Here is a 16,576-nt window from a genome sequence, read left to right on the forward strand (position 1 = left end):
CGAAAGCATGAAGTCATTATAACAAGAATGAAAAACTTATCTCAACGAGTTTGAATCTTGCTTCATAAAGAGCCTTCTATGAGTAAATTTGATCATAAACTTCTTAGACTCTTGTTGTGGGGATCCTAAATTCAATGCTCTGATACCATACTGAATTTAGGACCCCATGCTTGGAACCTCGAGCAAGATGAGGGAGGGAGAAGAGGGAGAAGAGAGAAGAGAAGAAAAAGGCAAAGAGAGAGAGCTTGGGTAGAGTGGAGAGAAGAGAAAAGGGAGAAGAGAGACTTTAGGCTAGGAGAAAGATTCTTCCACAAATTGAGAAAATGAGAGTTTGATTGAAACCCTTCAACTAAGACCCCTATTTATATTTTTTCAATTACATATTTAGAAAAATTTATCAATCAATTAGGATCCCTAATTACATCAATCAAGGAAGATAAACCACATCAATCAAGGAAGATAAACCACATCAATCAAGGGAAGATAAAATTACATCAATCAAGGAAGATTACAAATCTTCCACCTCATCAATCAAGGAAGATTACTCATCTTCCACCACATGACACCTCATGCCACCTCTTTTGGTCGTGTGGGTATGAAGGGCTTGGTCCCATCTTCTAACAACTTTCAACATTTCACAAGTTAAATACTTTATTACATTGGTTGATGATTTCACTAAAGTGACATGCTTATTCTTACTCAAGGATAAGTATGAAGTTCTTTATATTTTTAAATCATTTTATGCCATGGTCTCAAATGAATTTAGTCATAAATTGCAAATACTTCGCTCTGATAATGCTAAATAATATATGTCAGGAGAGTCACAAACCTTCTATGGATAATGGCATTATTCATCAATCCTTGTGTGCTTACACCTCTCAACAGAATAGTGTAGTTGAAAGAAAAAACCGATACCTCCTTGAAGTGGCTCGTGCTCTCCTTTATTCTATGATTGTGCCTTATTTTTATTGACCACATGCCATTCTAACAACTTTTTTTCTCATTAAAAGGCTGCCATTCTCCATAATCAATAATAAATCTCCATATTTGTTATTATTCCCTGGTGAGGACCCGTTTTCACATCCCTTGAAGGTTTTTGGTTGCACTTGTTTTATACATGTCACATCTCCACCTAACACTAAGTTAGATCTATGTGCAATCAAAAGTATTTTTTTGGGCTATTCTCGCACCCAAAAAGGATATGTTTGTTATGACATTTTTCTTCAAAAATTGCTTGTATCAAGGGATGTGAAATTTTTGAAGACCAATCGTTTTACTCCTCCAAGGTTGTTCCTTCAAGTCTTTCTTCAGTTCCTATAGCCCCTAAACTTATTGTACCCATTGATGCAGATATCTTTCTACAACCCCCTGAAGCATTGGCCGATACTACACCTGTGGCATCTAGGGATCCCTCTGAGGTAAGTTCTCCTTCTTCTCCCCCTCTTTTTTTTTTTCCACTTTTTGATACTAGGCCCATTACTCTTTGTAAGGAACCTTAGACTTGTACTTGGTCATCTACTTTTCAGCCTATATCTAATTTTGTTTCTCACCATCGTTTGTCTCCTTCTTGTTGCCATTTTCTTGCTTCTATTTCTTCATTATCTATTCCTTAGTCATATCAGGAGGCCTTTAGACATCCAGGATGGTAAGTGGCGATGGAAGAGGAAATAACGGCCTTATAGGAGAATCAGACTTGGACTTTTGTTCCACTTCCTCCTAGTATGAAAGTTGTGGGCTATAAATGAGTCTTTGCCGTTAAACATAATTTAGATGGTTCCATGGCCCATCTCAAAGTCTGTCTAATAGCGAAGGGGTATACTCAATGTTATGGAATTGACTATGAGAAAACTTTCTCCCTTGTGGCCAAGTAAAATTCAGTACATATTTTGTTATCACCTGTTGCTAATTCTTCTTTGTCAGTATATCAACTTGATGTGAAGAATGTTTTCTTCAATGGTGATATTAAGGAAGGGATTGATATGCATCAACCACTTGGATTTGTGGTTGAGGGAGAGTCGGTATGCATATTGCAAAAATCCTTGTATGGTATAAAACAGTTTCGTTGTACTTGGTTTGACAAGTTTAGCCAAAAAATGCTTCAATTTGAGTTCAACTGATGTTAAGTAGATCATTCAGTATTTTGTAAAAAATACCTCAAAGGGAATCGTATTACTGGCGGTATATTTGGATGACATTGTTTTGACTGTTGGTGTTACACTCAACATAAGGGAAGTCAACAGAAGATATGCAATGAATTCATAACAAAAGATCTTAGACTTCTCAAATATTTTCTCGGTATTGAAGTTTTCCAGTCCAAACATGGTATTGTTCTATCTCAGAGGAAATATGTTCTTGATCTACTTGAGGATACAAGAATGATAGGATGTTGACGGGCCGATACTCCTATGGATGCTAATACAAATATGTTCCCACTTCAGTGAATATGTTGATGTGAGAAAATATTAAAGAATGGTGGGATAACTTATTTATCTTACTTTGACCAAACTAGACATTTTCCATGCAGTAATTGTGGTTAGTCAGTATATGCATAAACTATAACTTACTCACTGGTAAGTTTTGGAGAGGATTCTTAGATAATTAAAAAGAGCTCCAGATAACAGACTCTTATATAAATGTCATGGTGATTTCAACTTTGAAGGCTTTATGGATACAAATTGGGCTAGATCACCTGATGACATGAAATCCTCTTTTGGTCATTGCACTTTAGTTGGAGGAAATTTTGTCACATGCAAGAGTAAAGAATAGAATATTGTTGCAGGGTCCAGTGCCAAGGCAGAATATGGAGATATGGCCCGTGCGGTAAGTGAACTTCTATGGATCAAATCTCTCTTGACATAATTGAGGTTCTGCAACGAGGCATCTATGGAACTTCATTGTGACAACCAAGAAGCCATTGACATTGCTTCCAATCCAGTCTTCTATGAGAGAACGAAGCATATTGAGGTAGATTACCATTTCATACTAGAAAAATTACTAGTAGGCATTATCTCTCAGACATGTTTAATCTCAAGGGCAGGTTGTAGATATCCTTACAAAGCCAGTCACATCCAAAATTCAGACCACTAAATGCGCCAAGATGAGTACCTATGACATTTCTCTCCCACAAGTTGAAGGGAAGTGTTAAAAGATTTAATTTACTTATAGTGGCATTGATGTAAAAGTTCTTTCTCATCCCTTTTCCACCCTTCTGAAGGTAAAGGGCATTGATGTAATTACTACACTTTTACACTTACAAATAGTGGTTGAGGGGGAGGACTAGGAATGCTTTTCCAGCCCTAATCTGCTTTCCCACATTCTCATTCTCTCCTTTCAATAGTTGTCCCTCTCTCTTTCTTCTCTCTTCTCTCTTCCCACTTCTTCTTCTTCTTTTTAAGTTTCTCCTAGAGTGTTTTGTTCTTCATTAATCATCATGGGATCCTAAAATCAATATTATGCAAATGAAGGAAAGAAATAAAGATAATTATGAAGGCTCCCACAAACTCCAGGTCCCTGCATAGCCCAATCTTGCCCAACTTCAAATCTGAATTTATATATGCATATCAAATAGCTATAGAATTCTGACGAAGTGGGAGACATTCCCACTATTTCATAATAAATTAAAAAGATGACAGGAAGCTACCGCAATCTCAAATTCACCCATGAAGGTTATGAACATCAGCAAGTATTTAAAAGTGAAATAAACAGAAAATTTAACCTCACTAAGAGTCTTTCCATCACTCATATAGAAAATCCTATGACTATTTATGCCCATTTTGAAACGATATAGAGCTCTAGTTATGATAAATGAAGCTTCAAAATCATAACATTCTTAAATCCAAATAAAACACACTCAAATTCGAAACTTGAATTCCAATATTCCTCTAAGCATGCTTAATTGAAACAAGCTATGAAACTTCAAAGCCATATTAGCTTAAATCCAAATTTAAGGCATTAAATTTCGGGCCCTACTCCAATTGCATATCTAGTCATGCTTCCTCAAAACAAATTACAAAAAATTGAAAAAACAATTTAACCTTAATTCAATTCAGAGATATCAATTTCAGAAATCCAAACTCAATACACTTCTAATCATAGTTATAATAAGAAAAAGTCATGAAATTTCAGAACACTATTAATATAAATCCAAATAAGGACTTCAATTTCAGATCTTATGCCAAATATACTTCCCGTCATGCTTGAATTGCAATACAATATGAAAGTTTAGAACCCAATTAACCCCCAGTCCTAATTAGAAACCTAAATTTAAAGTCTGAATTCAATATGCCTCTAATAAAAGCTAAGAGCGAAATCTTGGAATCCAATTAGCCCTAATCCACTTCAGGAACATCAATTTCAAAATTTTAAACACTGTATATCTCTCATCATACTTAAATCAAAACAAAACATAATATCTTATAACCAATTTAACCCTAATTCAATTCAGGAACTTCAATTTCAGAGTTCTAAACTCAATCTATTTCGAGTCATATTTAAATCAAACTAAACATGACATTTTAAAATCCAAATTAACCCTAATCCAATTCAAGAAACTCAATTTCAGAATTCTATACCGAATTTATTTTTAATCATGCTTAAATCAAACAAAATATGACATTTCAGAACCCAAATTAACCTAATCCAATTCAAGAACCTCATTTCAGAATTTTAAACCCAAAAGTAAACATTTTTCTCCAATTTTTAAAAATATCATCGCATGCTTCAAACTTCCATTGAACCAAAATAAACAAAACCCCGAATACAATGTAAACCTACCCCACCTATCCTAAGATTGTGTATTATATCGCCATCTTGTGAATAACGGGCATTACCGACTTTAATAATTATTATCACTATATTTGGTTGAAATCATTTGAGGTTAGTTTCAACTTATGTTTTGTCACCATTTCTACCTTTTGAGAGTGTGTGGTCGATTTTGTAATTATCCTTGGGATACCATGATGTAGGAGATTATTACTATATCTATGTTATTTGTTTCAAGCTGGGATCTCTTCCATTACCTCCCAACTTGAGGAGGAGTGTTGGAAGTAATGAATATTTTGGAGGGTCATTGATGTAATTGGCTTATATTTTTTGTCTCTTCACTCTTACTAAGGTGAAGGGTATAATTATAATATTGGTACTTTTAGTATCTATAAATAGAGCTCAAAAGGGTGAGTTTGGACCAAGTTCATAACCCTATTTTTCTTCCTCTTTTCTCCTCAATATATGTTCTCTTCTTTACCCAAGATGTAATCTATGGAGTCTTGAAAATCAACAATTTTCACTTTAAGAGTGCACTAACAGGGTCTAAGTGTGCCTTTTTTATCTTAAACATATCATTAGATCACCGATCACTGAAATTAAAAGACAGAAATAGCAATAAGATAGAGGGAAAGGCGAAGACATAGCACCATAGATAACAATGGGGAGAGAGGCAGAGAAGGAGAGATAGAGACAAACAATATACAATCAAGACAACGACAAACAAATCCAGTGTCCTCGACCGATAAACACCCGCAAGGGCATTGACCAATGAGAAAGGGAGATCTCTATGCCTTTCAAACTTCCCCTTCTCTCCTACGAATTTATCTTTGTCCCTACTCTTCTAAGTTTCGAATTTTTAGCTGCAAGATTACCTACAACAACTGTAACTTTTTGGTTGAGGTAGATTAAATGAGAGACTATTGTTAATCAAACTAAACCACAATTTTGTATTGATTTAGAGTCATATTAATATACCGATTTGCAATAAGAATCACCTACATAGAAGGGTGATTCAGAGGAGTCCTATTCTTATGGAGAACTCGACTAATTAGCTAATTTCATGTATATGAATTTTTACAGAGTCAAAGTATCTTTGCTCTTAATGCTCCCTCAAGATAGGCCACAACTTGATAGGCTAATCTTGTCTTTTAGCAACTGAAACTATGAACATGGTAATGACTTGATAAGGAGATCAACAAGTTGGTCAGTAGAAGCAACATGAGCCGCACGAAATAGACCTGATTGAACAAAATCACAGATGGAGTGGTAATCAACTGCTACATGTTTCATTCTGGAGTGAAATACGGGATTGACGCTTAATTGAGTGGCACCAATATTATCACAGTAGACAATAGGAGATGACTGCACAATCACACCGAGTTCAGCAAGTAGAGAGCACACCCACCGAAGCTTTGTAGCAGTAGTAGCAACTGATCAATACTTAGCCTCAATAGCAGAACGAGCAACAATATGTTGCTTCTTTGAACTCCAGAAAATGAGATTACGCCCAAGATAGATCAGGCAAGCATTGGTGGAAGAGTAATCATCTTTGTTGCCAGCCCAGTCGGCATTCGAGAACCCATGAAGTGATATAGGAGATTCACGATGTAGAAGAAACCATATGTCCAATGTGCCACATTAATACCACAAAATTCTTTTAACAAGTACGCAATGTTCGTTAGTCAGCTGATGCATAAATTGGGATATTTTATTGACTAAAAAGGAAATATTATGTTGGGTGAGAGAGAGATATTGCAGGTTGCCAACTACTGCATGAATTTGAGAAGGATCAGAAAGAGGAGAGTTGAAGTCATGGTGAGTGATGAAGAGTTCGTTGGCAATGGGATGAGAATAGGTTTAACATCTTCCATATGAGTTCTTTTGAGCAGGTCTTGGATGTATCTTCATTGAGAGAATAATATGCCATTGCGATGTGAAGCAACTTCAACTCCAAGGAAGTAAGAAAGAGAGCCAAGATCTTTAAGAGAGAAATGTTGAGAGAGTCAGATAAAAAATTGAGAAATAAGATTATCACTATTACCAATAATAATAATATCATCGGCATACACCAATAGAAATAGAACATGTATGCCAGTGTTGAGAATAAATAGGGAAGTATCAAAGTGAGAATTCTTGAATCCTAAATCTATAAGAAATTGACATAGTTCATGATACCAAGCCCGTGGAGCTTGTTTGAGTCTATAGATAGCTTTATGAAGTTTACATACATAAGTTGGATGATCAGAATCAACAAATCTTGAAGGTTGTGCCATATAAACATGATCTGATAGCCGACTTTAAAGGAAGACATTGTTGATATCAAGTTGACGAAGAGATCAACCATTGCTAACTGCAATACTAAGTACAAGTCTCACGGTGATGGGCTTAACAACCGGGCTAAAGGTCTCATGGTAATCCACACCTGTTCATTGATGAAATCCTTTGGCCACAAGATGAGCTTTAAATCTATCAATAGATCCGTCAGAGTATCTTTTGATTTGGAAAATCCATTTACAACCAACAAGATTAGTGATACCATCAACAGGAACTAGCTCCTACGTCCTATTATGAGCAAGAGCATCATATTCTTTAGACATAGCTCGATGTTAGTTATGATTTTTGAGGGCTTGAGTCATGGAAGTTGGTTCAAGGTCGGGTTAGGATGTTAGGTGTGTGTGAAAGTAGAGTTTTTGAATTGGTTTACGAATATTGTTTTTGGCCCGAGTGGTCATGCGATGTTGGGTGAGTTGTTGGGTGATAGATTGTGTTTCAATGGATGGATGGGTCGTGGTTGCTGCTCAATTTATTTTTATTTTTTATGTGTTGGTTTCTTAGAGGTTTGTGAATTATCATCAGAAGGAGGCATTTGTTGAGGGCGCCCTTGAGGTAAAGTGTTAGAAGTCGGTTGTGGTGAAGAAGTTGATGAAATAATAAGCACTGGAGGAATCCAAGTATCTATGGTGGTAGAGGTGGGACGAGGTAGTTGATTATTAAGAGAGGTGTGCGGGAAGACTAACTCTACAAACTTGACATGATGAGAAACAAATATTTTTGAAGTAGATGGTTCAAAACACAAGTAAGCACTTTGAGATAACGAGTATCCAAGAAATACGCACGGTTTAGACCTTTGATCAAGTTTGTAAGATGTATATGAACAAAGCAAAAGATAACATAAACAACCAAAAATCTTTAGTTTTGAATAATTTAGCGTTTTGTGAAAAATTAATTCATAGAAAGATGATAAATTGACTGTAGTAGTTGACATCTCATTTATTAAATAGATAATAATGGCAAAGGCATGAGATCAAAAGGTAATTGGAAGGGAGACATGAGAAAGTAAGGTGAGACCAGTTTCAATGATATGATGATGTTATCTTTTGGAGTAGCCATTGTGTTAAGGTGTATGGGGTGAAGAGGTTAGGTAAGAGATGCCATTTAAAGAAAGGTAATATTTGATGCCTATATATTCTCCCCCATTATCTGAATAGAGTGTGATGATTTTTCATTTGAAGTAATTTTTTGCAATGGCTTTGTAGTGGTGAAAAACTTCCTAATCTTCATATTTTCATTTTAGTGGGTAAAACCATATGTATTTGGTAAAATGATCAACGAAAATGACATAGTATCTGAAACCATCTTGTGAAAAAACAGGAGAAGTCCATACATTAGAAAAAAAAACAATTTCAAGTGGTTGTGTAGATATAAGAGACGAAGTAAACAAAGACATCTTATGACTTTTATTGCAAATGAATTACATGAAAACTCTTTTGGCATAGGAGTAAAAAAAATTAAAGGATAAGTATAAAGAATATGTTTCAAAATGGCAAGAGCGTTATGACCTAATTGATGATGCCAATTGGATGATGAGGTTTTGACTTGAGAGAAGGCAAGAATTGGAGAAAGCATAGACTTACTAGCCGGCCACTCATACACTCTGTCTCTAATGCGGTCCTTCAAATGGATTGCCCCCGTGGGAAGATTCTTCACATGAAAAGAAGATTGTAAAAATTCAATGGAAGCATTATCAATAGTGCAAAATAAATTAAGTTCTTTTGCGTGGTTGGTACTGTCAAAGTCCTAGGCAAGAGTACTTCCCATGAGGTCCTAGAATTACTCTTGGCCAAACTCACTTAACTTCGGAGTTCTGAGTCAGATACCTAGCCAATACAACCCGAAAAGACTAGCCGTTTAAGGTGCGGAAAACAAATACCTTACTCAGACCACAAACTCTAACAAGAGTGGACGGAACCACTCTGACAGGTACATAGAAAACATCATTCAGAGTAAAGGTAGTAGTGCAAGTTGGAGGAGAAATAGAACCGGTGTGGGTGATGGAGAGACTCGTGCCATCGCCAATCATAACATCAACAGAGCCAGTATAGGGTACATGAAGAGATAAGTTGCTTAAGTCTATTGTGGCATAGTGATATGCTCCACTATCAAGTAACCAAGCCGGATTGTTAGAGGTAACGTTAGTAGCATAATGAACTTGTGGCCACCATGGTGTTGCCAAAGTATGAGGAGGTGGAAATCCTCTGTTGGTTGGTTGAATTGGTACGACTTGAAATGATGAACATTGTTTAGCCGAGTGCCCTCAGATGCCACAAATCTGAAAAAACCTTAGATATAGACAAGGTCGGGGATGGCTATTGTAAGTTGGAGCACCTAAGTTTGTAGCCATGTGTGGTTGGTCAGGGTTGTTAGGCGAGGGTTGAAATGTTGGTATTTGTTCGATTCGTTGGATTTGTAGTGATTGGAAGATGTGCATTAGGTGTTATGCTTGCATGAATGGATGCTTCAAAAGATAGAAGTTTCTCATGAAGCTCATCAAAGGTGATGGGTGTGTATCGAGTTTGAACAAAACAAAAAAACTCTTTGTAATCATCTCCCAGTTCATCCAAGACCTTCTCTATAAGATCTTCCTCATCCATTGTTGCTACTAGTATGGCAATCTCATCTGCATGAGATTTAATCTATTGAAGAAAATCAATGATATTCTTAGTATCTTTGGTGGAATTTTTGAGAAGATTCTTGACTTGTTTAATGAGTCCACAAGATGTTTTGGCGTATGTATTGGCAAGAATAGTCCATGCTTCTCGAGTGGTGGTGGCTCGAGCAATGAATGGGATAATTGTAGGAGATAGAGAGTCGATGAGGGCATTAAGGATCAATTGATCTTGTCGGATCTAGACATTGTAAGTTGGATCTGGAGAGAGGTTTGCAGTGATGGTATTCGGTGGACAGGGTTTGGAGCCATCAATATACCCAAGGAGATCATACCCGATGAAGAGAGTTTCAAACTGAAGCTTCCATGAGAGATAGTTGATAGAGTAAGTTTGAGAGGAGCTTGTGCGGAAATATTGATAGTAATAAGATGAAATTCGTTTGTGTTGAGCATTTGCAGTTTCGTTTGTAGTGGTCATAGTGATTGATCTGGCTGAGTCGACATATGTAAAATAGGCAGTGAGTTGGAACTGAAAACAGTGAGCACACAATATTCGAGCATGAGAGGTTTTTTTTTTTTTTATTGTTGTTGCCTTGTCATCGCATTGGGCACGCTAGTGTAGGCGATAGAGGAGGAACAATTGATGACGATAGAGGCTCGAACGGGTTGCTGAAAAACAATGAGTTGCGGGCACCGATGACGGTGCCATTGGCTATTGCAGAGATGATGTCACGGGAGGAGAGGAAGAACTAGAGATCTTGAAAAAAAGGAAATTCCAGACGATGTTACGGGAGTTGCTCTAATACCATATGAGAGATTGTTGTTGATTGAATTGAATCACAATTTTGTTTTGATTTAGAGTCATTTTTATGTATCGATTTACAACAAGAATTACCTAAACAGAAGGGTGATTCAGAGGAGTCCTATTCTTACGAAGGACTCAACTAATTAGCTAATCTCATGCATATGAAGTTTTTACAGAGTCAAAATATCTCTACTTTTAAGATTATCGTTCTATCAACGTTATCATAGGAAATCGGATTTAACTTGGGTTGCCACATCAAACAAGGATGTAGAGAGTCAAAGTACCATCACGAGGTACCTATATCATTATTCGTATTTTTGAAAAAAATATTAAATTAATTTAAAAATAATGCAAGCTGTAATTTTACCGCTTCACTTCATATTTAACTATTATGTTACTTGTCACTAGTTCAAAGGAAATATTTATCCACGTGTGCATGCTACTCCTTTGGCAATTTGCCATTAGGGCTTCGATCAGTAAAAAATGAACACTAAGAATTACTAGCACAGTAAAAAGAGGACTTGGGAGCTTGCTGCCAAGCAATCAAGCCACCCAATCATTCCTACATAGAAAGCCTATTCCTTCTTCTCTGTCATAAAACACCCAGAAATCCACATTCAGCAAATCATCATTCTTCATGCACGGATCTGTTCTGATCATCATTCTAAAAGGGAAAACGGAAATGCAAAAGCAGGTGATTGTCCACAAATGTTAAATCCTTCCTGTCAAAAGCAAACTTCCATCAAACCCTCTGTCGACTGTCCCTAATCGCCACCATAAAAAGCTTTTGCCTATTGCACGCACTTAGCTACGCTGTGCTGAAGTCATGCTTGCATCGTCCAATATGGAGGGAATTTTTAACACAACTTGCATCGTCCCATTGGAACCGACAGTAGTGTCGCCCGTCAAGCGCGATAGGTTTTTTTTCCACAACGAGCAAACGGAAAAATACAAGCTGTTCTATCAGACATCTCTTTCAAGGTCGGCGATGAAGGTTTGTTACTGACCGACTCGAATCAGAAGAATGTATTTCTCAGAAGGACAGATGGCGCGATTCACGACCCCAGGTCCAGCAGCTTCTTGCAGATGCTTTCTTATCTGGAAACTGATTATCCTTCTGTTGTTCCTTTTCCGCAGGAAGGAACATGGGGAAGGAATCTGATGACAAGAGGTGCTGGAATTAGTTGAGAGTTTCACGTCCCTCCAAACTGTAACAGCTCAAATGAATTTTTAATGTTGGAGAATGAAGACACAGAGATATAAAAAGTGCATCTATGAAATGATTTCTTGAATCTTCTTATTTTATATTTATATAACCAAGAGAACTGAAAAAAAAATTATTCTTATTTCTGTGTCTTGATTATTTTAGTAAAAGGATAAGAAATGCAAAAATAAAGGAAGATCAGAATCATTTGCTTCAATTATAGACAAAACATAGTTTTAAAAAAAGTACACCAGTTTAAGGGTATGCTGATCTTCCCTTTCATGGATCCATCACTGTAAATGGAAAAAAAAATGTATTAACACTTAACTAGACTGGCCAATTGTTCAATTTCCTCGTCTAGATGATTTCAATATAAGATGCAGAACTTGATCATAATCCGATCGACCAAACCCAGCTTTCTAGTTCAATAAATGATCTTGTTTATCTTACCGGAACTGTGGCAAGTCATCTTTCTCACAAGGGAGATTTAAACCATAGGGCAAAGTTGCCACGTTCCACACATATAAGCCACCATATCTAAATGTAACGGATAAAGGAAAATCAGACGGGTTGCATTTCTCTGTAACAATTCAACTTTGATACATGTGAAGTTGGGTCTAAGGCCTATCTCAAAATGACTAACCAATTTCGGAAACCTCTTACCGAACTAATAAACTCAAAATATTTGTACTCACTAATTCATGTTGGATTATTTCTTAACACTTTCAACCAACACCATCACCTTGCTTCCTCCGGTAAATAAATCCAGTTTTATTACCTTCAAATGAAATTTAATGGCTTTAATAAAATTTATTTCGACTTAGGTTGTGGTTTAAATCTTAAATATTTCTTTTCAAGGCTCAAATCCTTCAATTTAAAATACAAAAGTAAAAGCTCCAATCACCTCAACAATCCTAAACCCTAAGGAAGAAAATGCAACAGCTTCCATCTTTCAAACATGGCGGCAGTTATGTACTCGACAATCATTCCAGAACGAATTGGAGAAAGCGAGTTTTAAGAAAATAAAACATTTAATGGGAGGCTGTCGTCGGTTGCTCAGGCTTTTTGTCATAAAGAACCATCATGAGTATTCTGATGTAGCCCAACTCCACTTCGTTCGCCTGTAGTTGTTGGATGGGTCCTCAGATGGTTGATTCCTTCTTTCTGAGACTCGAACGCTGTAATGAATAAACAACAAAGAATTTCAAATACAAGAAATGTGTTTGTTGTCTTATATTATTATTATTATTATTATTATGTGATAGCAAGATCATCGATTAATTGCTTTAGAGGAGTTCATATTTAGAGTAAGGAAAGACATGGAATCCTCACATGGTAGGGACGAGCTACTGTCGATTGGTTTAACATTTACAGTAACATGGAAAGAGATTTCGACTTCAAACCTGTAACTGGTAATTCTTAATCATAATGGACCTTGCGCATGCGTTTGGTCACTTTCGTCTCTCAACTCCTCCCTTCTTCTGAGAAATGACTAAATTCAGTTTCATCAGCTTCGTTTTGACTCAATTGAGACGAATAACTAATGGTAGTTGCAAGCCAACTGGTCCCATCCACGATGCAGAAGTTTAACAAATTTTCAGGAAGAAGATTCAGTTTCTGAGTGTATATAGACCCCCATCGATCTGTGCTAGCGCTTGCATATACAAGGCTGAGAGGAATTAAGATCAGGGGAAATGAAGTCCGGCCTGGTCTTCTTCTTCTTTGCTTCTCTTCTGGGGAGTAGCGTTGTGTTCAGAAGCCAAGCCAGGCAAGGGGATGCTCTTGCAAGACTGCTCAAGACTAAGAAGAAGGACAGCAAAACGGGTTTGTTCGAAACTCGATTGTTCAGTCCCGATCGAGTTATAATTCGTCAGGCTGGATCAAAGGAGAAGGACAGGATCATGAAATTGCCAGGACAACCTGCAAATGTTGATTTTGCACAATATGGAGGCTACATAACCGTCAATGACGAGTCTGGCAGGGCCCTTTTCTATTATTTTGCTGAAGCCGTGGGTCAGAAGCAGTCTTCAAGGCCACTCCTGCTTTGGCTGAACGGAGGTAAATCATCTCATTCGCAGCAAACTATACAGCAAGCATTCATGTCAAATGTGATCTTCTTTTTTATTTGTGTTTTTTTTTTTCTCCCTCGAATTGTCAGGCCCTGGCTGTTCCTCTATCGGATACGGAGCCATGGAAGAACTGGGTCCCTTTCGAGTAATGAGTGACGGCAAAACTCTTTACAGAAACCCATATGCATGGAACAATGGTAAGCAATTTTCTCTGATCTCTAGCAACCATTTGAACAAGCGGAGGCATCAACTGATCATATCGTTTTCCATTGGGTACCTGGTTTTTTCAGTAGCAAATGTGTTATTCTTGGAATCTCCGGCCGGTGTGGGTTATTCTTACTCCAACACCACCTCCGATTACAAACTCAGTGGTGACCAAAGAACTGCAGAAGATGCATATATATTTCTGGTAAACTGGTTAGAGAGATTTCCAGAATACAAGAACAGGGACTTGTACTTATCAGGGGAAAGCTATGCCGGACACTACGTCCCACAGCTTGCACATACCATACTGCTACATAACAAATCGGGAAAGAATAGCATCATAAATCTCAAAGGGATCACTGTAAGGTTCTCTTCTCTTTGGGTTCTTTTCTTTTACCAGGTGAAAGTATAAATCCTTTTCTTGACTACTAGATACGACAAGGAGCTAGGAAATTGAATCTTCAGAAGAAGGCCGATCTTCTTCTTCGCCTCTTATCATCTTTCTTTTCAAACGAAGAAACTTTACTCGTTCACGCAACAAAGGAGACCCACATCATTCCTGCTTTTTTTCTGAAAAAATAATCAGTTTTAACGGTGAAGCGAGTTGGGATAGAACCCATACTGCCTGTGTCCCTGGAAGTTGAAATTGACCTTCGTCTGGCTTTTCTTCGAATAATCGACAATTGGGTGTCCTTGTTGCTTGTAGTTTGTTTTAGGACATCGTCGCTTTGCGTTTGGGTCCCAAAGTCGCGCTATTCTTCAAGCTGCGTTACGCATTGTCTCTCATAATTTGCATCAATCCATGATAGCTCCGTTTCTTGTTACTGCTGTAATTTCTACTGTCTTTCTGCATTGATCTTTTCACTGTTTATTTTTCCTCGTTTGTTTTTCACGGACAGTGGAGCATCAATTTTTTGCTTTTACAAATTCTCTTGGGTTTACCTTCTTTTTCGTGGTTTAGTTTTTGAAATTGATTCGTATTAGATCAATTGGAAACTCATTTTTACATGCCTATAATTGAATTGATATGTATTTTTTTCTGTGATTCCGTATTCCGGAGTAAATTTTTCATCAAAGAATATACTAGATAATTCATAAGAATTTACTGAACTAGTTTGTGTAAGATGTGCAGATCGGGAATGCCGCCGTAAACGATGAAACAGATACTCGAGGGATGTTCGATTACTTCTGGACCCATGCGCTTATCTCGGATGAAACCATCGATCAAGTGCACACTTCGTGCGATTTTACTCCCAATGCCACAGTCACCACCCTTTGCCACGACGCTGTCGCCAAGGTTTCTTCCTCTGTCCGTCCCCTCGACATCTACAACATCTATGCTCCTCTCTGCCGCTCTTCTCATCTCACTGCCATTCCCAAAAAGGCCTCCGTGAGTGGCACCTTCCTTCTTTCTTTCTTTTCCGGCCGATCGTTCCACTGCTTTTATCTTGTTAAGTTAAGCCGATTATGTATGTAAATCCAGGTGGTGGACTTCGATCCATGCAGCGATTACTACATTGAGAATTATCTGAATCTGCCTCAAGTACAGAAGGCACTTCATGCCAATGTCACCAAACTGGATCATCCCTGGTCACCCTGCAGGTAATGGAGTATTCAAATTTTAAAGGATCGATTAGAATGGCAGATATCTCTTAATTACCAGTTTCTCGCTAACGATTTTTTTTTTTTTTTTTGGCAATCTGATGTAGTATCGTAATCGATGACTGGAATGATAGCCCGTCGAGCACGTTACCGTTGTTAAAGGAGTTGATTAAGAATGGCATTCGAGTTTGGGTCTACAGGTTAGTGATAATTGAAATTTTACAAATATTTTCAACTTCATTTCAGTCATGTTAAATCCGATAACATGTTTTGAGTTTCGATTTCGATCGATCATTCCGGATCGAAATGCAGCGGTGACACAGACGGAAGGGTTCCCATTACTTCTACCAGATATTCTTTGGGAGTACTCAAACTCGCAGTGAAAAAGCCATGGGCACCTTGGTCCGTCAATGGAGAGGTAATGAAATTTCTGAGTTCCTATCCCAGAACCTTCTTTTAGCTCGCCGTTAAATCTTGTAGATATTACAGAAAACCTGGCAAGATTCTCACCTATAATAGACCGGAAATTTTATACGCTTTATTAGATGTTTTTCGAAGTTTTGATCCGAATAGTTTCTGTTCTTGAAAAATTGTTCAGGTAGGAGGGTATGGTGTAGTGTACCAGGGAGGCCTGACATTAGTTACTGTAAGAGGAGCCGGGCATGAAGTGCCGAGCTACCAACCGGAACGTGCACAGTTCTATATCGATGCCTTCCTGAAAGGGAAACTTCCACCACCTCCATGAAAGCCAAAACGAGCCGCCCTTGATGCTTTCAGGATCAACAGGACTGCCTTGTCTCTGGATTGATGGATTTAGATTACAAGCAAATGAAAGAAAACAAATTGGATTTAGATTAAAGCTTCTTTGTACTTCTGCTTACCTCTTTCATGGAGTAGAATCAATTCTCCAAGGCAGTTGCAACTTGATTATAGTTTGACCGAATGCTCAGAGTTTAACATGAAAATGAACCAGAAGGCTATAG

The 16,576-nt window shown here is 37.6% G+C and overlaps 1 protein-coding gene across 1 annotated transcript; it reads left to right on the forward strand.

Annotated features, from left to right (window-relative positions):
- The first annotated feature begins 13,274 nt into the window (after positions 1-13,274).
- LOC137955270 (serine carboxypeptidase II-3-like) lies at positions 13,275-16,536 on the forward strand. Its single transcript, XM_068802131.1, has 8 exons — positions 13,275-13,776; positions 13,877-13,984; positions 14,078-14,352; positions 15,124-15,381; positions 15,475-15,593; positions 15,701-15,793; positions 15,906-16,011; positions 16,192-16,536. The coding sequence occupies exons 1-8, from the start codon at positions 13,413-13,415 to the stop codon at positions 16,336-16,338; spliced, it is 1,470 nt and encodes a 489-aa protein (XP_068658232.1). The 5' UTR covers positions 13,275-13,412; the 3' UTR covers positions 16,339-16,536.
- Positions 16,537-16,576: the final 40 nt, after the last annotated feature.

Source organism: Aristolochia californica, unplaced genomic scaffold (genome assembly GCF_029961685.1).
Source record: "Aristolochia californica isolate CCGP_79_NKW_82.1479 unplaced genomic scaffold, dmAriCali1.0.hap1 SCAF_2, whole genome shotgun sequence".
Classification (NCBI taxonomy): Eukaryota; Viridiplantae; Streptophyta; class Magnoliopsida; order Piperales; family Aristolochiaceae; genus Aristolochia; species Aristolochia californica.